This window comes from Epinephelus moara, chromosome 7, assembly GCF_006386435.1.
Source record: "Epinephelus moara isolate mb chromosome 7, YSFRI_EMoa_1.0, whole genome shotgun sequence".
Classification (NCBI taxonomy): Eukaryota; Metazoa; Chordata; class Actinopteri; order Perciformes; family Serranidae; genus Epinephelus; species Epinephelus moara.
Window position 1 is genome coordinate 36,887,851 of NC_065512.1, and position 25,361 is coordinate 36,913,211.

At 39.4% G+C, this 25,361-nt stretch overlaps 1 protein-coding gene across 1 annotated transcript; it reads right to left on the reverse strand.

Moving 5' to 3' along the window:
* Positions 1–794: 794 nt before the first annotated feature.
* Positions 795–24,455, reverse strand: LOC126392981 (actin-related protein 3-like). The gene is made up of 12 exons (XM_050048790.1): positions 24,259–24,455; positions 19,476–19,531; positions 18,981–19,105; positions 15,439–15,549; positions 15,073–15,168; positions 14,667–14,774; positions 13,659–13,802; positions 8,098–8,271; positions 7,764–7,856; positions 6,310–6,435; positions 4,183–4,266; positions 795–1,913 (listed from the first exon to the last, which is right to left on the reverse strand). The coding sequence occupies exons 1-12, from the start codon at positions 24,300–24,302 to the stop codon at positions 1,818–1,820; spliced, it is 1,257 nt and encodes a 418-aa protein (XP_049904747.1). The 5' UTR covers positions 24,303–24,455; the 3' UTR covers positions 795–1,817.
* Between the last annotated feature and the right edge of the window lie 906 nt (positions 24,456–25,361).

Consider the following 25,361-nt stretch of genomic DNA (forward strand, 5'->3'; position numbering starts at 1 on the left):
GTGATAAAACTGAACATTTCAGAGTGGCCTTTTATTGTGGCCAGCCTAAGGCACACCTGTGCAATAATCATGCTGTCTAATCAGCATCTTGATATGCCACACCTGTGAGGTGGGATGGATTATCTCGGCAAAGGAGAAGTGCTCACTAACACAGATTTAGACAGATTTGTGAACAATATTTGTGAGAAATGGTCTTTTGTTTATATAGAAAATGTTTTAGATCTTTGAGTTCAGCTCATGAAAAATGGGAGCAAAAACAAAAGTGTTGCGTTTATATTTTTGTTCAGTGTATTTCTAAAATCCTCACTACAGTCCTGGGCCCGTATTCACAAAGAATCCTAAGACTACAAGTAGCTCTTAGTGACGTCATTCTAAGAAAAATCTTAGAATTCCTCGAATTCTAAGATTTTTCTTAGATTTTTCTTCACTAAGATAAAAGTTTCTGTCCCCTCCTTGCTCAGAGTTGCTCTCAGAAACTTCCTGAATCACTCTTAAGCTAAGATTCCTTGCTAGGAATTTTTAGGCTAAGTTAGGAGCTCTCTGAGAGGACTCTGAGAATCTTTGTGAATACGGGTCCTGATGGCTCGGTAACTCTGGAACATTTTTATCGAGAAGAAAAAAAAACTTGTTGCAACTTCTCAAATCTGAAAATTTTGCCTCTTAATTAATTACTTTAGATTTTTATTAACTGTTCAGTCATTTATATATAATGTATATGATCAGTGAATGCAGCCCAAACCAAAAGCATCAGCAACTGAGGAGAAATTATGCAGTAAGGACCAAGACTCCAGAACTTAGAAACAAATTTGAGCCTTTATTGGAATGTTGCAAGGCATTAAATACACAAATCCCATTCTTTTAATAATTTGGTATTTAATAATAAAAAACTTCTAGTCTAACAATACTGGTCTGACAGTCGTTCTTATTCAGTTTCATCTTTATAACCTCAGTAAGTCCCCTTTCTTTTCTTTCACTGCATCACAGAGGTGGAATCCTGACATTGTCTGATGTGAAAGCGGATGTAAATTAAATGTACTGTATGAAGAATTAAAGGGCAGACAGCAATGACACATGTGGGGGATAATAGAACAAACTCAGAAAATACTGCGTATCAAAGCTGCATCGTGGGTTAAAACAGTCTCTTGCTGATACTGGTATCTATTAAATTTTTTTTACCCCTGATTTCCCAAGTTTTACATATAAAAAACTTTTGTATGAAATATAAACAAGCTCTAACCGTGATACACAGACATGTGCATTTGAAGCTGGGAAAAAAATGCAGAAAAAAAGGAGACAATAATATGTTCTAAACTTGTCAATGATCTTAAGAGTCATCGGATCTGGCCTGGACTCATGCTTTATAAACATAAATAATATGTTCTGGTGTCAGGAAATTACTATCACTGTTTTTGTCATCATGCTAGGCCTCCACCAACACCATCTTTATAATCATCATCATAATCTTTATCCTCATCACTCACTGCATCTTCTCAACAGATCCAGAAATGTTCTTAAAACTGTTTTGGCTTACAAACCATTTTCCCTCATTTTGATAAAAAAGAAAAAAAACAAAACAGAAAGAAAGAAAAAAGGAACATTCACAATAAATTTTCCAGCCGGTCTGTGTTTGGTCTGGTCTCTTTTTTTTTTTTCTCCTTTTTTATATTCTGGATCGCCTTCTCGTCCCACACATCCATAGCTGAACAAGAAATCAAAAAGCACAGAAGCACTACTGTCCCCCACCTCCTGAGCCTGTTCTTTACACAGCCTAACTTCACCACCCCCACCCGCCGCTGTTAGACTTTAGAGGTCCAAAGTTAAGACATGACTCCAAACACAGGATTGTGGCGACAGATGCTCGGCCCGATCTCTTCGTAATCCTTTTTGGTGTGGCAAACCTGGTAGAACTCAGGCTGTGGAAGCACAAATGAAGATGAAGGTGAGTACAAACACAGGCCTACATAAGAACAACAAAAAGCAAAACACATCATTAAAAAAAATTGCACATACAGTGGATCATGGTTTAAATAGTTCACTTATAGTAATCAAGAAGTCTGCTTATGTTTGGGTTCATTTTAGGTATTTTAATACATGACAACATATCACTCCAGTCATGATACTTTGCCCCACGGTAACCCATCTTCTTCCAGCTGGCTACCTGAGGCTGGTGCTGCTTGCACACTGAAATCATGATGAGCAAAAGAATGTCATGTTTTCTTATGAAAACTGCAGTCCCCTCAAAGCTGAGGACAAACTGCCAAAAACTAACCAACAAGATGGAGTAGGGAAACTGTGTTAGTAAATAGTGTAAAGCAGCATGGTGGCCTGTGAAAATGTTAGGGTGACTATTTCTTTTTTTTAAGTATCTATCTTATTCAGTCTCTATTTGTAACCATAGACTATAAAAATAATGGACGCAGCTACCGAGACGTCACCCATTGATTTGTGACTCGTTTTGAAGCCTCAAGTTCAGCATTATGGCTGTCGCCATCTTGGTTTTTTGAAGCCAAAAGTAACCATGTTTGGGCAAGAGGGTGGCACTGTGAAAGAGCGAGGGATGGATCTGACTGAGGAGCAACGACACTAACAGCAGATAGCCTGACACTCCAAGTGATACACCCTTCATCAATTTTAAGCCTTAATAAAAAGTTAATGGGTGAGTTATTATATAATAGTTATATAATAGTTATTATATAACTCACCCACGATACAGTTATCATAAAGGCAGAAATTAGCTATAGAGACCAAAACCGTTTTTTTGTACCAGGCTGTAAACATGTTTATTTCTGCTGTTAAGTTGGGCATTTTAACATGGGGGTCATGGGGATTGACTGGCTTTTGGAGCCAGCCTCAAGTGGCCTTTAAAAGAACTGTAGTTTCCGGCACTTCATAATGGCTTCAGTTTTCAGCCCCAGAGGTTGCCACTTGTCTCAGACTCAGTGGGGAATAATTTGGACTGACATGTGAGCACTGCTTGGGTGGAGATGGAATTTGTGGCAGCATGTCTTTGCATCACATCGCAAAAGAGTCATTTGTCTATAAAATGAATGCTGATGGTAGCCTCTCCCACAAAAGACAAAAGCCAGATGTTAGTGGGTGTTAGTGTGTGGTCCACTGGGGATAGGGCTTTGTCTGCTTGAGAAATAAAGAAAATCAAAAAGATTTGGTTATAATAATCGTCCACTTATAGTAATCAATTTGACCCAGACAGACGTGATCACTGTAGGAGGTTTCCACTGTATTTGCATATCTATATTCTGCAGCTGGTGTTGTTTTCTTTGTTTTGCAGGTGGTGTTGTGTTCTGTGTTCAGGCTTAATGGTAATTTTGTTTATTTTAAACAAACTGCTGCTGCTGCTGGGAAAAGTTGCACTTTCTTTGCACCAAAGGATTTTCTCAGACCTGCCAGATGGCAGATGTTTTTAGAAAGCAGATGTAAAAGCTTTAAAGTCTAGCTGAAATTTTAATTGTGTTTTTTCTACAGCGTACAGGTCTGCTCTGTGAATGACATATACTGTACACTGTTGGAAAAACAAAGGTGATTTAAATTGGACTTGAAACAGCTGTGTTGTATCAAGCAGTGATGCAGAGTCACCAATAACAGTCTACGGTCATTTGTATGAAACTGTCATGAATGATTATTTCAAGCTCTTTAATATTTACTGCCAATATCTGACAATTTTGGTGGGACTATCAACATATTAAACCACTCAGATGATGATGATGAACTGGATTTCTATAAACAACAATAATTTTGGAAGCTGTTAATACAGAACATTAAGTTTCTTTTAACAAAAAAGCCTGACACATACAAAAACGAGCAATTTTTGTTGTCAGGGAACAATTCTTTTCAATTCTAACATCAATCAGCCTTTTGTAAATCAACTGTCAGAGACCTTTGCTTACAGTCATATGTCGTGCTGGTAAAATAGTCAGCTTCGCTCACACAAATAACTCATCAAGGGGGGAAAAAGAATAATGAAATGTCTTGACCACCCACAGCATTCATTTCCACTCAGTAGGACTTAAATAAAAGACACAGCAAATAAGGATTGAACTAAAGCAGTTTATGCCCTTCAGTGTCACACAAGATGAAAGCCATAATGTTGGTGAATCCTCCTGTCATAACATAGAACTATTACATGTTGATAAAGTAGTGTGGCTGCATGTTTGAGATACTTACAGTTGATGCTAACATTGATCCACCAAACCACACTGCATATCTCTGCATATGATGAGTGATAACTTGGACATCGATTGGTTTGGGCTGCAGAGGGAGGACAAAAAAAAAAATTGGGGATCAGTTACACTCAAACACCACGGCAGCTACAGCATTCAATGCAACAGTAATGGGATGAAAGAAGGAATGGGATAACATCCCTACTCTCTGGAGTTCTTTTCCACATGACCTACAGTCTGCTACAACAGCGCTCTCTTTTAAAATTAAACTAAAAACACATCTTTTTTCACAGGCTTTTAGTTAGGATTTTAAGTGTATTTCTATGTGTTTTAGGAATTTGTATCATTATTGTTGTTATCTCCCCCTTTAAGAATAATGATAATAGTAATTCCTTCTTATTTTGTTCGTTTTTTTTAAAATGTCTGGTGAGCTGTTAGTGTGTTTCTAGTTCACAGTGAATAAATCATCATGTTTAAAGACACAGCGCAACAAATTAACTTTTTTGCTAAGTGCTAACATCTGACAGTTGCCCAGAAGCTTCAAGTTCACAGCAAAAACATCAACGCGTCAGACCTCAGACGAGCTAGCTGCTTCAAAATAAAAGCACCAGTGGTTCTGCTTTGGTTTATTTAATTACAACAATACTTTAACTTTATTATAACAGTATTCTATTTAGCTTTATTATGACTGCAGCTACTTTATTTAACTTAATTCTAACTGTAGTTTATTTAATAATTATTCATTTTAGTAGTATACAGTAGTTTAGAATAGATTTCAAAATATCGAGATAAATATTGTGTATCGTGATATAGCCTAAAAAATATTGCAATATTCTTTTTAAGTCATATCACCCAGCCCTACTGGAACCTATTTTTTTGTGTGTGTTCATTAAAAGAGCTTGTTGCCACCAACAGGTTTTAGTTATTTTGAGTGTCTTGCAACATTATGGAATGGACATGACACGACAGAGAAATGAAACATTTTCCCTTGCCTCTTTGCTTGGTCCATTTTGTGTCCAAGTCTCGCTAAGGAAGAAGTCTCATTCTGAAATCTCACAGACTTTTTCATATTGTTGAAATCAACTCAACCATGACATTGAAAATCTTAATCTTAGAGTAAGATGTGCTTTCTTTACTCCAACACAACAATCTATTTCAATATATTTCACCTTCTGTGAGATTTCAGAACAAGTCTTCTCGTGAACGAGACAGAAAACAAACCAGAGCAAGAAAAAGGGACAAAAAAACCCCATTTAATTTCCCCGTGAGCTCCTTTCTATAATGTTGTAAGACATTCTTAATAACAATCTCAGCCTGTTAGAGGCAACACCAAGCACTTTTAATTGATGCATGTTGCCAGTGTGCACCTGCCCCGAATTGTTAAAATGTAGTCTGTTCCACTGCTACCAGCTTCAGCGGTCTCTTTAAATACTGGGATAATTTCCAACGAATCACTTAATCACTTAGACAAAACACATGGGAAAATAGGGTCCAGGATGAAAAATACTGGAGTTCCCCTTTACACATAAAATGCACATGTATGGTTTACATACATACTGAGGGCTTGTACACGTGCCTAAATCCTAAAACCCTTTAATTTGCTCTCATCTTTGGATATCTGGGGACAGATGTGGTTATCCTTTTTTTTGTCCTCTGTTGCTGACAAAACCTGCTCACTTCACTTGTGAAATTCAGCATGTTTTCTTTTTGTTTTATTGACTGGGATTGGCTACATCCACCATCTGCTTCTTTCATGCCTGAGGTGGATTCACAGATGCCAGTCAGCTTAGCCTGGGGCTGGATGACATTTAACACTTCACCAAGATGAATCACAGATATTGCCTCTGCAGCATGACCAACTAAGGAGGAGGCAGGAGAGACTAACTATATACTTGTTCCCTGGACGTGAAACATTTCCATTACATTCAGACCCCCCCTGGGTTTATGCTTATTACATTTGCTATTGGAATGAAATAATCTACATTCAATACACGTCTGTGCAGACAATAATTGCTGTAGGAGAGGACACCAACTTTAAAAATATTTTTTAAAGTTTCACACCTCACACAGTAATTGTTTGTTGTCGAGCAGTATCGATCTTTACTGCATATAAATTAAAGTGTGCTCTCACCTTGAGCTTTCCTCCGCTCAGCTCCTCACTCATCTTCAGTCGGGCATCAACCGTCCTCTTTAAGTCTCTCTGTAGACGGCGCCCAAAGTCCCTGAACATGGTGGAGCCTCCCGACAGAACAATGTTCTGTCAAAGAAAATGTGATGGGGATTACAAAGCTGTAGAATTAGAGGCACTGAACACATGTGACCTGCAACTGGCTGCTGGCCAGCCAGTCTGGAAAAACACTCCACTATTGTGTGTTGGAAGTGTGATGGGCAAAACTCTGTGATGGGAAATACCACGAGATAAACACAGTATCAGTCTCCACTCAATCAGTAAAAAAATGCAGCAACCTGGCATCGTCACAACATACAATCAGTATGAGTCAAGACTCTGACACAAAGCTCCTACTCTACTGATTCCAAAAAAAACAGCAATTCATCACTTAAAACAAATGACTGTAAATACAAGCTAAAATATAAAATTCTCTGCTGGAAATAATGCAGTACGATTGGTTGTTGTAACCATGCTAATTTGCTTAGATATAGACACAACTAGAATTACCACTTTGCAGTTGTATACCGCTGTGAATCACACAAGTTGCAGTTACAGTTTACATCCATATCTGTGAAAACACTGATGTTTCACAACATTTTCCCCATGGAAGCACAATCAGCACAGTTTCAAGGTGAACACCCGAGATTAGAGTCACTAATTCAGTATCTGACCGAATGTCTCCCCTTCTGTTCCTGAGATATGACACTGACTGATGGCCAGAAATGTGTTTTTGCAGAACATTATGATGCCACAGTGAAGCTGACCTTTAACCTTATGGCTATAAAATGTAATCACGTCATCATTTTATCCTATTAGACATTTGTGTGACATTTTGTCATCATTAGAAAGTAATTCTTGAATTTATCATCAAAAACATGTTTTGTGAGGTCACAGTGACCTTTGACCACATTTGTACCAAATTTGAGGAAACATCTTCAAGGCCTTCTTGAGATATTTTGTTCACAAGAATGAGACGGATGCAAGGTCAGTGACCTTGACCTTCGACCAACAAATTCTAATTAGTTCATTCTTGACTCCAGTAAACGTTTGTGCCAAATTTAAAGAAAATTTCCTCAAGGTGTTCTTGAGGTATCACGTTCACAAGAATAAGACTGACAGATTGACGACAAAAAACATTATGCCACTGGCCATGGCTATTACACTGCAATTCTTCCCTGTGTGTCAAAATTAGTCAAGTCACAACTAACATTTCCAATCTTTTAGTCAGTTCATGGATGGGTCAGAATGTTTCGTAACAGATCGTATAATAATTTCAGGTACAGTCAAAGCAGGTTTTACTGAATGGTGCAAAGAATTTCAGAAAAAAAGAGCTCAATCTCACAAAGCTCGTTTCAACAATTGTTCACACGAGTTCTTCACAAACAAGCATCCTGTCATCTTGAATGTCCGCTTACCTTGTAGAGAGGACGCCTGACATCAATAGGGCAGTTCTGAATTACCTCGTCCACAACTTCAGAGATAGGCTGGGTGAAGTCAGGGTTGGCAAACTGGAATAGTAGGAAACAAAGACGATTGGTTATACTGTGCTGTGTGTGCATCGCAGCAACCAAAGTAATTATCACAGACCAAAATATGCTTGAGCAATGTTCGATTAAATATCCTGGAGGTCAGAGACTGTGTGTATGGACAAGCTGCCATGATGGCACACAAAAGTGATTAGAACATTGGTTATGACGATTCAGGTAAAATACCTGATTGTGCTTTCCTGCTTTGATTCACAACACTGACCTCTGGATGGAAGAAGATCTCAGGCCCCAGGAAGCGCTCGTAGCCCACATCGATGGTGAACTCCTTCTTGCTGATGGCATTGATGCCGGTGTACTGCTTGATCCACTTGGAACCGTCTGTGTCATACTTGTTGAATTCTTTGACTAAATCTGGGCACACGTAGCTGAACCGCTCCTGGTGGGGAGAGCATGAATAAAGATGTATTATCAGCTTCTGCATAGCAGAGAAAAAAAACCCAATTGTGCTAATAATTTCATAAAAGTGTAGCTGACGCTGTCTTAGTAATTCTTCTAAAAAGAGAACAAGATTGCAGTTTTTCCTGAATTCTAATCCTTGTTTTCATCTCTGTGTAAAGACGGGATGACAGAGCTTACAAGAAGATCAACATATTAAGTTGTTCAAAAAGTAATGGATGGAAAACGTTCAATATCCCACGAAAGAAACTTCTCAGTTGGATCAGAGTAGATTATTAGCTATTAGCTCCAGTGATCTGGTCTGAGTCCTGGACTTTATGAAAGCCATGGATAGAAGAAACACTTGTTTTAAAGGAAGACAGCTCACACTGGCTCTCGTTTATCAAATGAATGTAGCACAGAAATTTGGGTGCGTGCGTCAGGTCTCAACTCGTGTACGCAAGTTTGAGTCAGCATGGACAGGCAAGTGCAGCAATATAAATCTGTCTGAGTCAGTGTATTTGCAGCCACATATTATGCACACGCACACACACACACACACACACACACACACACACACACAAAACACACACACACACACACACACACACACACACACACAAACAGAGTATATATATACAGAGAGAGAGAGAAGGGTGACATAATTATCCACCCACTGCAATCATTCAATTGATTTTTTAATTGATTGCAACGGGTGGCCTAACCGATTCACAATGTGACAGGTTACATGCTTACTCAGTCATCTATTTAAACAAGACCTGTGACAGGCATTAGTTCACAGCAGTGCTAGATCTTGCTCTTTTAGAAGACCTTTATGCATCTGTAAGACATGAGAGTTTTTTTCATGGCCAGCAAAGCCCCACCTGGAGACTAGGGAGGAAACAGGACCTCATTCATCGCTTTTTATAAGTACATTTTTCATATGTTTTGTTTGGCAAGTAGTCTTAGCTATTAAATATGAAAACAGACCATGTACAACATTCATTCAAACATTTTATTTATGTGCACATTTCAGGTTCTCCTTTATCTTTTTTAAAGTGTTATTGATGGTAATAAGTGAATTGCTTATATCCGCCATTGGCCGCTAGATCTCCCTTTGTTTTTCCAGGACCTCTGCTGTCAGAATCCAGGGTTGTGGGCCAGCAGGTGGAGGACCCGTGCACTCTAACACAGCTCACAGTTGCCCGGCTCTGTGGGACTGGCTACTGACTGTCGTAAGGCTGAACACCACTCGTGCCAGCTCCGATTCATCTAAAACATTTGTGTAAACCCTGATTAAGGATGTTATCATTTATCGTTAAAAACTCATTAAAAAATAAGCTGTGTAATTATTTAAATACTAGTATCCTAGGTGATTACATGTCCACCATTGTCTGACTCAGACACAGGTGGTGCATCTGTGTCTCATCCGCCACCTGTTAAGCCTAAGACAGGAGCAGACCTGATAAGCTCGGCCATGCGCTACTCTGGATCAGTTTAACACTGGGGTCTGGCTGGCCTCCTCCAGTCAGCATGGTGCTGTGCCTAAGGGCCACAACACGCTTTTTGGTCACCAGTTTTTAAGTCGGACCATTTTTACTTCACCTAAATATAAAGCATTGCAGTATATAAGCTTTTATATGAATATCATGATATTATATGTAGGCTGCGGGTCAATACATATCATGGACAAATATTACAACCTCAGCTGGAGTTTGATTTTCTGCTGCAACACTGTTGAGGGCAGCAGCATTTTCTTTCCACACTGTGTTTTTCTGACTTGCTTTGATTCCACTTTGCAGGCTGCCAGATAGAACCAGTTGGTTGAATTAGACCTGGGAACGTCAGCGTTTTTCTTTCCAGCTCAGAGAAGGCCATATTATGCCTCTCCATGACATAAACTCAAGGAGCAAGGCCTCTAAACCCAGAATATGTTGGGGAGGGATATTTAAATGATGATTATTTTCAACTGCCGTGTTTATCTACAGCTGCTGTACGCGGTGATTGGCGAGGTATGAATGTTTTTATGAATCACACATGAACCCTATCGTAAGATGATTTCTGCGCTGGCTCATACGGTAGATTGATAAATGAGGACCACTGTTGTCTAAGGTTATTTAATGAACAGTGTTAATGTTTGTCTCTGTTATAAATATGGCGGTCATCTCTATAAACAGATTCTGCATATGTATGCAGGATCGGGCAGTATTATCACTGCTACTAGCTGCTGTTTCTCACTGGAATATGTTAACATTATCAGCTCGCTAAAGCTGATAGAAATTCATTTTGAAACAGTAATTTTACTGGTTCCCAGCGAGTTGCTTTATTTCTAAATGGTTAAAAAAGTCTGTTTAGAATCTTTTGTGGCATTGCAGCTGTTTCCTGTCCCCCTGCTTTACACATAGCCTTGATTGTTCTTAAAGCAAAAACCCCTATATCATGGGTTATTTTGAATCAAGCAGCAAAATCAGCCTGCAAATATCTTCATGTATTTGTTTTGTTATAATTGTGTTGTAATGCAAGAGTGATAATGGGAGCAGGGACTCTTTTTTGTTTACCTTGCTGGTGTATTCTACTGCTATTTGGAAAGTTATAAAAACATCTTCAATTTGAAAATGTACACAAGTCTGGAGAGTAATTGATTTGCTTGTGTAATAGTGCATATGAATGAGCAGAAGAAAACTGTATTCAGAGGAGATGTCATTAGTTTGATTTGCAGGGAACATGGTCCATACTGCCAGCAAGACAGCAGCAAAATTAACATTACCTGACATGACTGGCAATATGCACGACACGCAACCCTCGATGCTAATGCTAATTATTTGAATTCACATTATTTCTTGTTTGTCTGTCTTGGGGTAATGAAAGATGGTCCTTGACATCGAGAACAAAGTCTTGGATAACAAGCTATTTAATAAACATGGGGGAATTGTGGAGAATTGAGGGGAATCAATAAAATGCTGTGACTGACAGAAGGAGCAACAATAAGTGAAGGCAAACAGCATTAACATAAAGTCATATCTATTTGTGACCTGAAAAAAATGGAAAAGAAATAATTTATAGCTCAGGTCGATCTCAGTTTGAGGAACTGTGTTAATCATCAGAAACGAAAAAAACAAACAAAACAAAGCAAAACAAAAGCAGTGGGGTTTTGAAGGGCACCAGCTGCATGTAGCAGGCAGGCTAATAGTGCCACCTGGTGTCCTCTTGCAGAAAAACAATGATGTTCCAGTTTTTCTAACCAAAGAAAAGAAATCCATAGTTCATCGCTATCAACATGGTGGTAACAAGATTGGAAAGGTACAGGCTAAAAGAATGAGCTGTGTTGATTGTGCCTCTACCAGCATGTCAGCCACAAATACCATGGAACTCATCACAAGTAAACAGAACTTTATCAGCAAAATCTCAGTCCCCAACTGCAATGCTATTATATTATTAGGCAGGGCTGCACACAAATGAAACACGAAGCATTAATCAACTTCACATCATCTAAAGCCCGCCTCAGCTACAAAAAGAGGCAGGTTTAATGGTTGCCCTCAAGAGAAAAGACTGTGATTTAGATGAGATTGAAGATGAGGTCCATGTTATCTTCTATTGCTTACTAGTGCAGTGCCTGTTCAAAACATGCCTGTTTGGAACAGGTCGATTGCTTGGCCTCCGGTATTGTTGCTTGCAGAATTCTTGAGAACCTCTCATCCAAACAACTTCAGAACTGATGCTGCGCTTTCTTTGGTCCTGAGCAATACTCCTGCCATGGAATAGTTGCCTCCCCTAGCAATGCGGAGTATACATGTCATTTGCTAGCTATTTGGAACCAGGCTATTTCCAGGAACACATGCATTCATTCCAAGTGTTACATCGCTGATGCTTGAAATGTTTGAGATTGTGACAAAGTAACATCTGCAGTCTCTCTTTCTTTATCTGTTGTTGTATCCAGCCGGCCGTTTTAGGGGTCCCATCTCAATACACAAAATATAACACACTAATGACAAATGTCACCAGTAGATCTCAAGAGCTCACACTCATCACTTTACTTCCTTGGGTCCTCTGCAATACAACCGCACAGTGCTAAGTCAACTGGATGAACAGATGTCACAACGAAGGACAGAACACTCTCTCTTCCGGGCTTACGTCTGGCAAAGATAATAACTAAGATAACGACCTAACTATAACATTCCTACAATATCCATGTCAGGACTTAAAATATTTCTGGTAGGGTTAATTGATTTCACTGTGAGCTAAACATACTTAACATTCTTGTATGCAGTTTCTAACACCAATACAAAATTATTCAAATAGTGTTATATTAACTTATGATATTTCTCTCTGTTGTAAGTATTGTATTTTGACACTTTATCCACCTTTAGTTTTAATTAATTATCTCATATAGGCTACTAACCTCTTTTCTGTTGTAGCTACTCATATTTTTCCTCATATGATATTGAGTATAATATTATAGGACCTTCAGTCTGTGCATCCTGTCCAGAGGCTCACCAGATAAAGAGATTCATTTGCCAGTTATCTGTGTACAACAATATAAGCAGAATATTCAAAAAATACCCACTAGAGTTGGGTGGATTTTCAGTTTTGCCAGTGCAGTGTACAACCCGAAACCAGTTTGAGTTTATGCAATCCGGCTGAACCAGCATTTGTCATGATAAAAGTAGCCTACACCAGCAAACTGCGGCAACGGCATCACAGCGCTAAATCCATCTTTTAATCGCATACTAATAAGCAATATGACAACGTAATTAACATAATGTTTGTTTATCAACAGACTAATGGAGCCACTAGCATCTGCAGGCTGTGCACAACCTACTGCTGAGCAGAGGCTGACAACATGAAGGAGAACAAATTTCAGTAGAGGCAGGAGAGGGGAAGATGCGCATGGCACCCATTGTGTTTGTTTATTCAAAAGTTTATGTGTTTTTTTAGGGTGACGAGACAAGGTGAGAGGGCTCACTCGAGCTTCTTTTATACCGTGTATATAATGTTTGAACATGGAATGTAGGGGCACTGTTGTTCTGTCGTTAAGCTGGCAGCAAACAGAGCCAAGTCTCTTTTTGTTCCACAAAGAGTTGCTGTTGAGTAAAGTGCTACATCTACTGGTAAAGTTCAGTATACCAGTCTGGTCCCGTGTTCGGCGTAATAACAAACTGTTTTGAAAATGTTCACACTGACCCAACCCTAATACTCACATCAGAATAGCTATATTCAGCAGTACCTCGTGTGCCAGTGGGAACACACAATGCCACTGCTGCTACCACCAGTTTAACTGCTGAGTTTGAGTTGCATCCCACTGATGATACATGGAATTCCTTATGGGACTTCAATCAGCACCTTCTTAGCAGAGGAAGTGGATGATGGGAAATGTGGCTGAGGACCAACCTTGACTGCCTTGGCCGTCTCCAGCGACTGCTCCGGCGGGATGCCCACCTCCCTCTCCCTCAGAAGCTGCTGGGTGAAGTAAGTGATGTCTCGTCCTGCGATGGGAATGTGCTTTATACAGCTGCCAATAACATAACCTTCAGCCTGAAAGAGACAGAAAAATAAATAAAGAGACAGAAAGGAGGAGAAAGAAACAGAGGTGATGTCACACAAGTCGTAAGTCTACAGTTATTTCAGTTTGATATTCTTCCATCAGATCTGTGTACTGTGAGGCCTTCTGCATATCCCCATGGTGTTGTGATTGGCTCCTTTTTTTGCGCATGTTCAGCAGTGGCTACGGACATGCTGACTCAGTCATCCAACCTCTAAATGTATTCTGCAAGCACATTTCCTAAAACTGAGTAATTCCTTCCAGCCTCTGAAACACTGTGGCCTACTTTTAAACATCAACACTACCCTGTTGCTGAGCAAGTAGACAGGTGGAAATATTTGTTTAAAGGGGGAAAAATTCTTCATTCTTGTCCAGATAATATATGAAAACCTCAGCATAACACTTCTTTACAAACTGTTTACACACTGCTGCCTCTAATCATGGTTAAATGTGAGTCGTCAGTGTTTATTAACAGTAAAAAAAATTGGGGAATTAACACAAATTAAATTAAAATGCTGTTCTTAACAAAGCAAAACAAATGACCGTGATTCTCTCAGAAATTAAAAAAGCAAGGCCACCTAAGGAAAAAATGTTTACAAAAAGGCCAACCCAGTTACTATGAATGTTTTACATAAGACAAATAAGATATAAATATGAAAATATATTGAAATTGTCAATCACCATAACAAGTGTCCTCATAGATAAAGACCCAAAGTCTTTAGCCCCACTCGTGAATGGTCAGGAGACTGAACATTTAATGTTGAAGGACTAGGAAGTGTGTATGATTGTGAGATAGTGTGCAATTGATGGAGCTGTGTCTTTTGGAGAGTGTGCATCTGTCTATCTAGAAAACTCACCACAGGGATGACATGGGTGACACCGTCTCCGCTGTCGATGACAGTGCCTGTCAGCGTCCTCTCTCCCACCTGTCTGGATGTCCAGGAGGCTGCTAGAGCAAGCACAGCCTGGCGCACACACACACACACACACACACACAGAAATGTCATACTGATAATAATCTTCCGACTGTGTGTTCACATGGAAATAGACTACAAGTATTCTGTAACACACTCCCGTGCACTACTTCACTACACTGTCATGGTCACACCAGGAAGCAGTACACTTGCCTAAAATATGATAAAATGGTGAATTTAAAACTGACTTTTGAGTACATATTAGGATAACAGAACTATAAAGTAGATGAAAGAAATATCAAGTGTATTTCCTTATCATACACAAACGAGATGATGCAGAATATCTCACCTGCACAGCGATGTACAGGCCTGGAACATTGAAGGACTCGAACATGATCTCGGCTGTGTACTCTCGGTTTTCTGGTGTGTTCAGTGGAGGCTCTGTCTGCAGAGGTAAAATAACAGCACAAATAGACACAGCACAGTTATTCTGTAACAAAGTGTGCGCATTACAATTTTAATATCGAACTATGACAGCTTGGATTTTTTTGTCATGTTTTGCCAATGAACTTACATGAGACACCAAAGACAGAACTGTTGCATTTTGTAGTTTGTCGTAGTAGAGCCAAAATATTAATTTTACACTGAGAGAAGAAAGGAAGGCTTTGACAATGTCCATAAAAAGCAGGACCGACCACATTTTTAAGCTTCATACCAGGAGGAAGTAGTGGTCCTCAGGCTCAGCCCTCAGGTACTTGAAGATGATCTGCTCCATAAAGCGCTCCATTAGGTCCCAGTCCTCCACAATCCCATGACGGATTGGCCACTGTTGACACAAGGGTTCAGCTAATTAGAACACTGCACCAAGATACAATGGCAGCAGGAGAAGCATAAATACAAAACTGTAACATAAATACTGTAGAATGTGGTTGCTATAATGACGAGCTGCTTGCAACATCGCTTAAAAAAATATTGTCCTGCACAGCCAACTAAATCACCACACAGAGGAAGTATGTACCTACTCAAAATAAAATAATTCCTACATAAAACTGCTCACAACAAGGTCTGTGGATTATCTTGAGTAACCAGGTCAGCTGAGTATTTCAAATGTATTTTTGGCGCTTTGAGCACCACAAGCTGAGTGCCATTACACTGGATATAAGGCAGATATCTCTATGGCCGATATCTCCAACACTCTGCAACTTGCACCAAAACAATCTACATTGATGACCAGCACAACATGTAAGAGGAATAATATGTATTTTTTTAATTTGGGGTGAACTGTCTCTTCAATTTCTACATTTCTGGTGGCATAACAGTACTTTCATAATCACAACAACAACAACATCAACATCAAAATAGGTCAGTTTCCTCTCTGTTTTCAGGTTAACACCCAACAACAGTGTCTAAAATGCACAGCATGTAAGCCGTCTATTGACATCATGCAGTTGTTATGTCAGTGTCAGCAGGTGCAGCTGACTGCCTCCGTCCACAACACTTGGCGATGAAGGTAGTTTAGTGAACAATGAACAGGGCTAATCTAATATTGGCTCTTAAAGAATGAAACTAATTTGGGACTTTGAAACTTTGGACCCAAGCCGCTTCCCACTATAAAATGTGATACACTGTGTTAATGTCTGCTTTTCATTAGGGATGGGTATCGGTAAGATTTTATCGATACTACTACTTTTATCCATACTCCTTATCGATTCGGAACTAAATCAGTACTCTTATCGGTTCTTTTTCATTTCTAAATAACTGCTTTTTAGAAAATTTATTATTAAAAAAAATTAATTCAGAACAGGATAACTGAATATTTTGAATATAACCAAATGTTTCCAGAGCAGCAACGGTAATTTTTACATCAGCAAAGTCACTGTATGTTTAATATTACTGACATCACAATACTGAGTGAAGTTTAGTTTTTATCAGTCACTGTAAGTCAGTCCTCCTGTCCTCTGTCCTCGGTTTTCCTGTCCCCTCTTCTCCTGACCTCTGTCCTCCTGACCTCTGTCCTCTGTCCTGCTCTCTCTCTGCTGATGTGATTCACTTTGTGCAGGTAACAGTAGTGCTGGTAAAGACAGGACGGGTTGTTTGTCTCAGCCAGCAGCTAAGTTTCAAAGTATCTGCCCAATTTTACGATAAGTGTCAAACTAAGTTAGTCTACATACAGACAGCTGTCACTTGAGCTTATTAGTAACAATTAGCCATTAGCTGAACTAGCGTGCTGTCCTTGTGTAAGACATAACGTTAGTGATGGTGGATGAGAGACTGTGGAAGGAGCATGATGAATATCACTGTCTACATGTTTACATGTTCATGCTTGCTGAACACATGTATTGATAAAGTATTGGCTTCTTACTCGCTAAGGTTTAATTGCACTTACAGTAACGAGTGTAGCTGCCCTCAACTCCAGTAATTTTCGAGTTATCTTCACTTTGTTTCCACCGTGGCCACTCGGCTGTTCACCTACTACCGTGTCGTGTAGGTGTGTGTGTGTATGTGGGGGATTTCAGCCTCAGCACAGAGCGTAGGTGAGAGGCTCCAGGATGATAATGAATAAAACCAAAATTTGTAAAAGTACCGGCTAATTTAGTATCGGGTTTCGGTACCTATCCCTACTTTTCATTCATTAAACTGACTTTTCTCACAGTGAACATTTTAACTTGTCAAACAGACACAGGTGTCACGAATAACAATCGTTATGTCTGCATTCCATTTTGGTTTTACAGGGCTCTACACTGTGTCCAAAAGTCATAACACAGTACGTTCTGACTATATACAGTATGTGCTTTATACTCATCTTTTAGTATGCTGTCTATGCAGTTAAACTACAACAGGAGTGTGAATCACCAGAGGCCCCATGGTACAATATCATCACAATACTTAAGTCACAATGCAAGTAACACATATTGCGATATATTGGAATGTGTTACCTTTTTTTCAACTGTCAACATTTGTTTTACCTAATAAGATAAAGTATTAAAGATAATGTTTCTCATTTCAGTCATTTTTCTTACAGCAAAATCTATCACCTAGTGGACAGAATAAGCAATTAATTTCATTATTCCAGAGGGCTACTAATAGTTCCATTTGTATTTGCAATATTAATGAGTTATATAATAAAAAAATCAATACTTCCTTCCATCCATCTATACAATATTGCCACACAAAATATTGCAATACTCTGTTGTATTGTTTTCCTCCCACCCCTAATATACAAGAAATCAACATATTTATTAAGTCTAAGTTAGTTTCAGTCTAACTGCAACTTTAGAATGCTACTGCTAAAAGACAGCTAAATGTTTTTCTACCATCTACAATTAGATGTTTTTTTCCAAATGTAATTAGTTCCATCTTTTCCTTTGTATGTTGCATTATAGGAGAATGGTGTACATTTGTACACATTATGTTTACTTTATTTTGTTTCCCTTTACTGGTGAACACATTGAGAATGCAAAACCAGCTTAGAATTGGTGTGGGGTGCAGAAGTGGGACACCGTTCTGGTGTTGTGCATGCTGGCTAACTGGCTTACTGGGACACCTAACGGGAGCAAAGTCATCGTAGATAATATTAGTTGCACCTGCGCTTTTCCTATGAAGAGTGTACTGTGAGAGGTCTACTGCATGTACCAAAGCAGTCATTTGAATAACTGTGTGTGCTGCTGCTGTATTTTTTATTTTTTACACCTTTTAAAATATGCCCAGAGTCCCAGATAACCAGGAATAATTGTCATCAAAGTCATAGTACATTTACTGTACTAAATTTGGGTTATCTTATACATGATCTTATCTTCATCTAATCTCTATGTTATTCTATAGCTGCAGCAAGTCCAATTTACCCAGTAGTTCCTACATACCAACAGACTGTGATTTAACAAATAAATGCTAATCAACATCATTAAAAAGGCCATATTGTTGGAGAAATCAAGGTCGTCATTGGTCATTCCACATTAAATGTATAGCGCAGCTATTTAACATATTGTAAGGAAAATGAGTTTACAGATTGCATTCCCACACTGTGTTTGACCCTGGTGAAGTCTCTCTTCCCCTTGTCTGGGTAAAAGAAAAACAGTCACCCACCATTTCCGCAAATGGCGAGAATGTCTCCTTTAACCTGCATTTCGTTTGTGAATCACTGAATGCAGTGTGCACGCTGAATATATCAGTCCTCTAAAGAAACTGAATTTTTTTTTTTTCAAACATTTGTTTTGCCAGTCGCTTCTGTTGGAGTGCTGAGCTCTCAGGGTCATGTACCTTAGTGGAATATGTGGGCTTGTCTACTGCTTCATCTCCGATGTAGAAATCCAAGTCATCCACCCCCTTCATCATCCTCCGCTGGGCCTGGTCGCCGACCTTGGCTGACTCTTTGATGGCAATACCTGACAAGAAAACAGAGAATTCAATAGATAGCAACAGAGCTGTGCATATTTTATTGATGAATAAGTTAATATCATCAAGAATTATCAAACATTTACAATTGGTTTGCAATTCATATATAAAAACTGAAACTTTAAAACAGATGTAAAGGAAACTCTTAAGATTTTGAACCATGATTTGGGACAATCCCTAATAGAAAGAAGGCAAACGTCTTGATGGAGAAGATGATTTTTTTTGAATAATGACAAACTAAAGATGGTGTCAAAAAAGTAAAATATTTTCTTCTGTTCACAGATGCATCATGGTCATTGTTAATGTCACTGGCCTGCTTGGCTGGTGTTAGGAGAATTCAATGCACAGTGAAATACTCACATGATGGAACGATGAACTGCGGCTCTGTGTTCCCTGCATACCCCAGTTTGGTGTAACTGCAAGAGAAAAGCATCACATTTCATTATATAGAGGCTGCATGTTCCAGACAAAAGCAGCCACCTGCTACACTGCTGGCACTACATTTATATGCATGAGAGTTTACTTCAATAAAGATTAGTTTTGGCTTCCATCTCGTATGCTATCGTTTTGATCAATGCCATCACTGTCCTTTGGCGGGCTGGTTGGGTGCCAAAAGCAGTGGCAGCTCTGGAGTTTGCTAATGGGAGGCTATTAAAAGAGCCATTCATGTAGCATTGGGAAACTGAAGACTATTCATATTTGTCCAGGGGGAAAAGATCACTTCTGCATAAACTGACCATCCTTAATATAAACTAGCTGTGACCTCAACACAGCTGTGTTCTTTGTTGCCTTCTTCTCTATGCAGTAAAGAAACAGCCAAAACAATAACTATGAATGTATGAACTGTATGAATAAAAGAATGATGTTGATGTTTCCAAAACACGACTGGAACACATAAGCAACATTTCCACTGCCATGCTCCTAAAACATTCACTTTAAACACCTGCAGCCTTAGCATCAAAGGCTTTAGACTTCACAGCCTTCTTTATGTCTCTGCTCTGTTCAAATGGTGTTTTGTGGGGCACATGCTAACCAGATGTAGTCCTGACTGACTTAGGCCCAGACAGGACTCTGATACTTCCTGCACATAGGGCCCAAGGGACTGATAGAGGACACTGCTGACGACTGCCAAAGCACTGCGGGCATAATAGGCCACATCCTGGTCATAATAGTGGCTCCTTTGAATTCAACTTAATGAAAAAGAAAACCATAAAGGGCCACATCACCAGTCTTTAAAAGAAATGATCTGAGCAAACTTTGGTCTCAAATAGGCTTAATGTGAGTTATACCAATTAACAACTGTGTCTTTGGTCTGTTCCATGTACCAGTCTACAACTTTTTAGATTCAACATGGAAGATGTTTAATGAAATCTTTTGCATTTCCTGTCCTGGACACCTATAAAAAGGTCCTTATTCCTGGATAAAAATGTGGAAATGGTGTATTCAATTTTTATGCAGGCAACCACAGACTTGTGTGTAGAACAATAAAGAAAAAGAAGGAGAAACATGAGATTAAGACACCGCACTATCACAGGTTATGATCTTGGAAAAAAAGAGAACAATTAAGAGAGCTCATAACTTAAACTCATGTGCAGGGTGTCTACAGGTATCAGATAATTAATCTGAAGCATTTTAAAGACCTTTTCCAGATATTCCTTAACCAAAATTAAGACAACTTTTTGGACAAATCAGCTTTTTCCTTATTCAAACATTGCAGGTAAGTACAGTGGTAAGTGGTAAGTGTGGCCAATTTAATGACTTTTAAGGACTAATTTCTATAAAATTGAATTAAAGACAATTTAAGACTTTAAAAGGGTGACTGGTGTTTTTAAACATGGACCCTGTTTTCCCACACGTTGTGTCTAGGTGCTTAATGTAAATGACAATTGTACTTTGTCACAATGTAATCACTTGGGGCAATTGCGCATCCTCCATATACAGTATGTCCACTAAAAGTGCTCAGATTGTTATTGTAAGTGTCTAACAACATTATGGAAAGGATCCTTACAGAGGCAAAACTTGTGTTAAAGAGTAAGATCCTTTTTGTTTGACCTGAAATTGCCATCACCAAACACACCACACTTTGAGTGGATGTAAACTGACAATGCACAATTGCCCCAAGTGGTTACATTGCTGATTATGGTCTCACTCAATACTGGACCAATGTCAAAAACTTCTGTTGCCATTAATCACATGGACACAGAAACATGAGAAGATGGGGTCCACATTGAAAAATACCAAGGTTACCCTTTAAGGACCTACAGACACCCTGATGTCCTGCTTTCTTGTGTCAAGTAATGCCACCCTCCTCTGACATGAACTGACACTACCCGACAGGCGGCAGGGAGCACTCAAACACCACTACCTGTTTTTCCCGCATCCACTGAGTGACTCTTGGTTTGTCAGGATCTGAAAATAGTGTGGTGTGTGTGAAGTTATATAAGCTGGCAATTTCACCTATCTGTCGAGCACAGTGAAAAACCAACAGAGCTGCCAATGTTGATTTTCTAAGGTAGAGCCAGGACAAAGAATACAATGGGAACATGCAATAGATCATGTTCAAATACAGTAGAAAACTGGGAGAAATAAGCTTGTTGGCAGGTCTACTATGTGCAGTACTGCTAAAAATAATGGCACATTTATTTTAATCTCTTAGTTATACTGCCTTGCAGTATAGTCCTGCCTTGGAATACAGGGAACTTCTCCCACTAGTGATTTACTGTATCTGCTTAAAATAAGTCATGTCTCTGGGCTTGAAAGAGGTGTGTACGCAGGTGTTTGATCACTGCTACACCTTTGCTCACTGATGCCAGAACCACTTTGACAAACTGTTTGGACCAACCTCTTAAGTAACTTTCTCACTTGAATACAAAAAAGCATAAATTGGTGTTCAGTAGTAACAACAGCACTCTCCTGACAGTACTCTTGTAGCAACAGAATGTAGCAGCAGCACTCTGAATATCTTCATACCACAGAACAGTCTCAGCTTGTCTACCTCAACCTGCCTCAACAGGCTTACAATACACTGTGTGTCTGATGATAGTCAGTGGACATCATCACACACGACAGCTGGAGCTGAGCTCAAGAACCAACTTGAAACCACTTTTTGGTAAAATTTTGTGTTAGTATCTTTTTGGGTGAATCTTACAGCTTGATGAAGTATCCACATTTTGACAAATGATAATCTGTCATCTATAATGTGGGTCAGCTTTCCCTTTATTTAATTTGTACCCATGCTGACTGAGGCTCAGTGACTACAGCCTAATGTTATGAAATTTCAACTGTTTGCTTAAGACAGATGAAAAATAACTCCACCCAGCCCTCTGACTGCACTAAGCTGCAACTACTGGGATTTTATTTTTTCCTGCTCTGGAAGCCTTGCTGAGACAGTGCAATGCTAGTTTTGCACAAGAGACAACCTATGCAAAATTATACCCAAATCTGGATGCACCTGCAGTTCTTTCATGGTGTGGTCAAGCAATCTATTCTAATAATAGCAGCTAGGCTGCTTAGAAGGTTCATGTGTAAAAGGAAATGGAGTTGTCACTTTTTGGATATCATGAGCATGACTCAGAGACAGCTGTTGAACTCCCTCAGCCCTTTACAACATCTGCCCAAAGCTGGTACTCTCTGGCAACTCTGCAAAGCTATAGCACATCAAAGTTTCCACTTAAAACAACTAATCATGAACCAAAACTCAACCCAATCTGTGACTTAATGACCAAGCATTAAAAAACTAGTCCTTTAGTCATTGATATTGGAACATATGTTTTATGACTGTAAGGCTTGGCGAGAAAGTAGAAGCCATCTGCTTGATGAGCAGAGACGAGTGCAGGCCAACCTAATTCTCAGCTGCACTTTCTATTGCTGTCCCAGTGTAGATCAGAAGCAGCAGAGTGGTTAACAGCCTGAAGGGAGGAGGGGGTGAGTACAGAGGTATGCAATGTGAGGAGTGATGAGTTCAAGCCTCTACATGCAAGCAATGCAAACCACTTTTAGCCCCCAAAACTAACTGAGCATACCATCAAGCGGAGTTCTATCATTTGGAATAAATATGCATGTCAGCAGTGGTTACAAAACATTTCTCCTCCTCAAAGTGAGAACCACTCATATTAAAGGATACCTACAATAACTGTGGGGTTCATGTGGATAAGTAAAAGAAGTATTACGACTAAAGACTATCTTTCAAATGTCTTACATATAGTGTAAACCATCAAGAAAGAGGAAAAAAAAAAACTAGCTAAGGGAAGGTCAGCACACCGATCAATACAAACCTTGCTGCTGCAGGAGGAGCTAAGACAACATCTAGCCTCGTATAATTTTGTTTGTCCCTTAAACCTACATTTGCTGTTAATGTAGATTTGTATTGGGTCAGTACAAATGAGACAAACTGTTTAGGATAATAATCGGTAGCCTGACACAGAAGAGAAATTAGAGAAGTTAATCAAAAAGCATGCTCGGATGCCGAGAAACGACCATATATGGACTAAAAAGCGTGAATGAGGAAGTGTAGGCTGAATAGGAAGTAGTATTGCGCCTGCTCAAATCCAGGCTAACGAGCAAAAAGGATTGTGAATTCCACCAGTTAAAGTCACGGTCAGATATTTTCACGGGACACATTATTAAGGAAAACCAAATTCACGTAGAACAATAGACTATGGTGACGTTAACGGCCTGCCAGCTCCAAATGAATGAAAGCAGCTGTGAGGGAAGCCTGCCTCAGTCTGGTTTCGGGCTTGCAACAGTATACATTAGCTAGGCTTTTGCAGCGAAATCCCTTCCACAGGAAGAAAACATTTTCTAGTGATGAATCCCTCCCCATGATGAGACTAGCTAATAGGCAGGAAAACGAACATGAAAAATATACAGTGACTGTGTAACTTACGCCAGAACAGCTCAAATGACCTGGCTGGGTTTATCTCGGAATGCAACCGGGACACGGTAATAACATGTCACAGTTAGCTGCCTGTTAGCATATTAGCTCTCTGGCTAGCTGTCTGCATAACACAGAGGCAGACACACACACCCAGTGGCTGCTGCTGCTGCTGCTGCTGCTGACACTGACAGTCCCTGACCGGACTCAGCCTCTCGGTGACACCCGAGCCCCCTGTCTGCACACGGCGGGTCGGTTTGAACAGCTTACCCTGTGCCGCAGTCGACAACACACGCCGGTAACCGTCCAGCCATCTCTCCCCGGGTCTCTGCTGTTTAGAAACGATGAAATTTGATGGATAGCAGGCTGTGTCGGCTGGAGGATATGGCAAGCCGTCCACAGGCGGAACCCTGAGCCCCGCACAGTACTGTTTCCACTTCCGCACTCGGTTTCTGGTAGGCAGGGAGAGAGGCAAGATGGCGGAGGCCGGGTAGAGCGACGCAGGCAGGGCTATGCAGCTGTCAATCATCGAGGGAGGACCAGAAATCAGTTTACATGAACTCAGCCATGAACTCTAGGAGGATGTAGCGGTAATATTGTAATCTTGTACATTCATACAACCTCCTTTGTTTTACGTTCTCTAATGTACAACATGTTAGTTGTTTGTATTCTTTTTATAATGAATAACATTTTTGAGAAAAAAAATCCTTGTGATAAGTTTCTTTCAGGCCAAGTACTTGTCTCTGGGTCTCAGGATATAATCTTGGTAAACACGTAAATTAACCCTTTGATGTCCACAATAAGAAAAAGGTAGGCCTACTGGGGCAAAAATCTGCATTTTTATTTTCTTGGTGTAATAATGACAAAAATCAAAGTTTTTTTTAAACAGAAGCCATAGTTCTTTAATTATAGGCCTCTCCCAAACGGTTGAGAAGTGACTTCATGGTAATAGTAAAACAGTGAGAAAAAAATAAAAATTACAAACCATATGTTGTTGTAATAATAGGCCTAGTAGTATGTTAGTATACCAACATGTAGGCTATCAATTTGTTTCCATGGAATTAATAGTATTAACAGTACTAGTATCATTTCCACGAATGTATTCTAGATATCTACCATTACAATAATTTGAACACATTTCAGAAAGGTAAAACAATTGTACCAATATATTTTTTTCATCAAATATATAATGGAATAGCATTAATGTTTTATAACATGCCCCTTGTTGTGGACATTAGATCAATCTTTTCCACAGAATGTACATTACAGTACATTTACATTATATAAATCATACAAGTATGATATAAATTGACTTTTAAATAAATGTAGGCCTAATATTAAAGGTATTGTGCATTGTTTATGTGTCAGTTTTA

Coding starts and splice junctions, on each gene's coding strand:
- LOC126392981 (XM_050048790.1), bottom strand. CDS start 24,302: ATGGCTGGACGGTTACCGGCGTGTGTTGTCGACTGCGGCACAGG. Junction 15,550..18,980: donor AGCCCACATATTCCACTAAG/GTACATGACCCT, acceptor TTGTGTCAACAG/TGGCCAATCCGTCATGGGAT. Junction 4,267..6,309: donor TGAGCGGAGGAAAGCTCAAG/GTGAGAGCACAC, acceptor CTCCCTCTGCAG/CCCAAACCAATCGATGTCCA.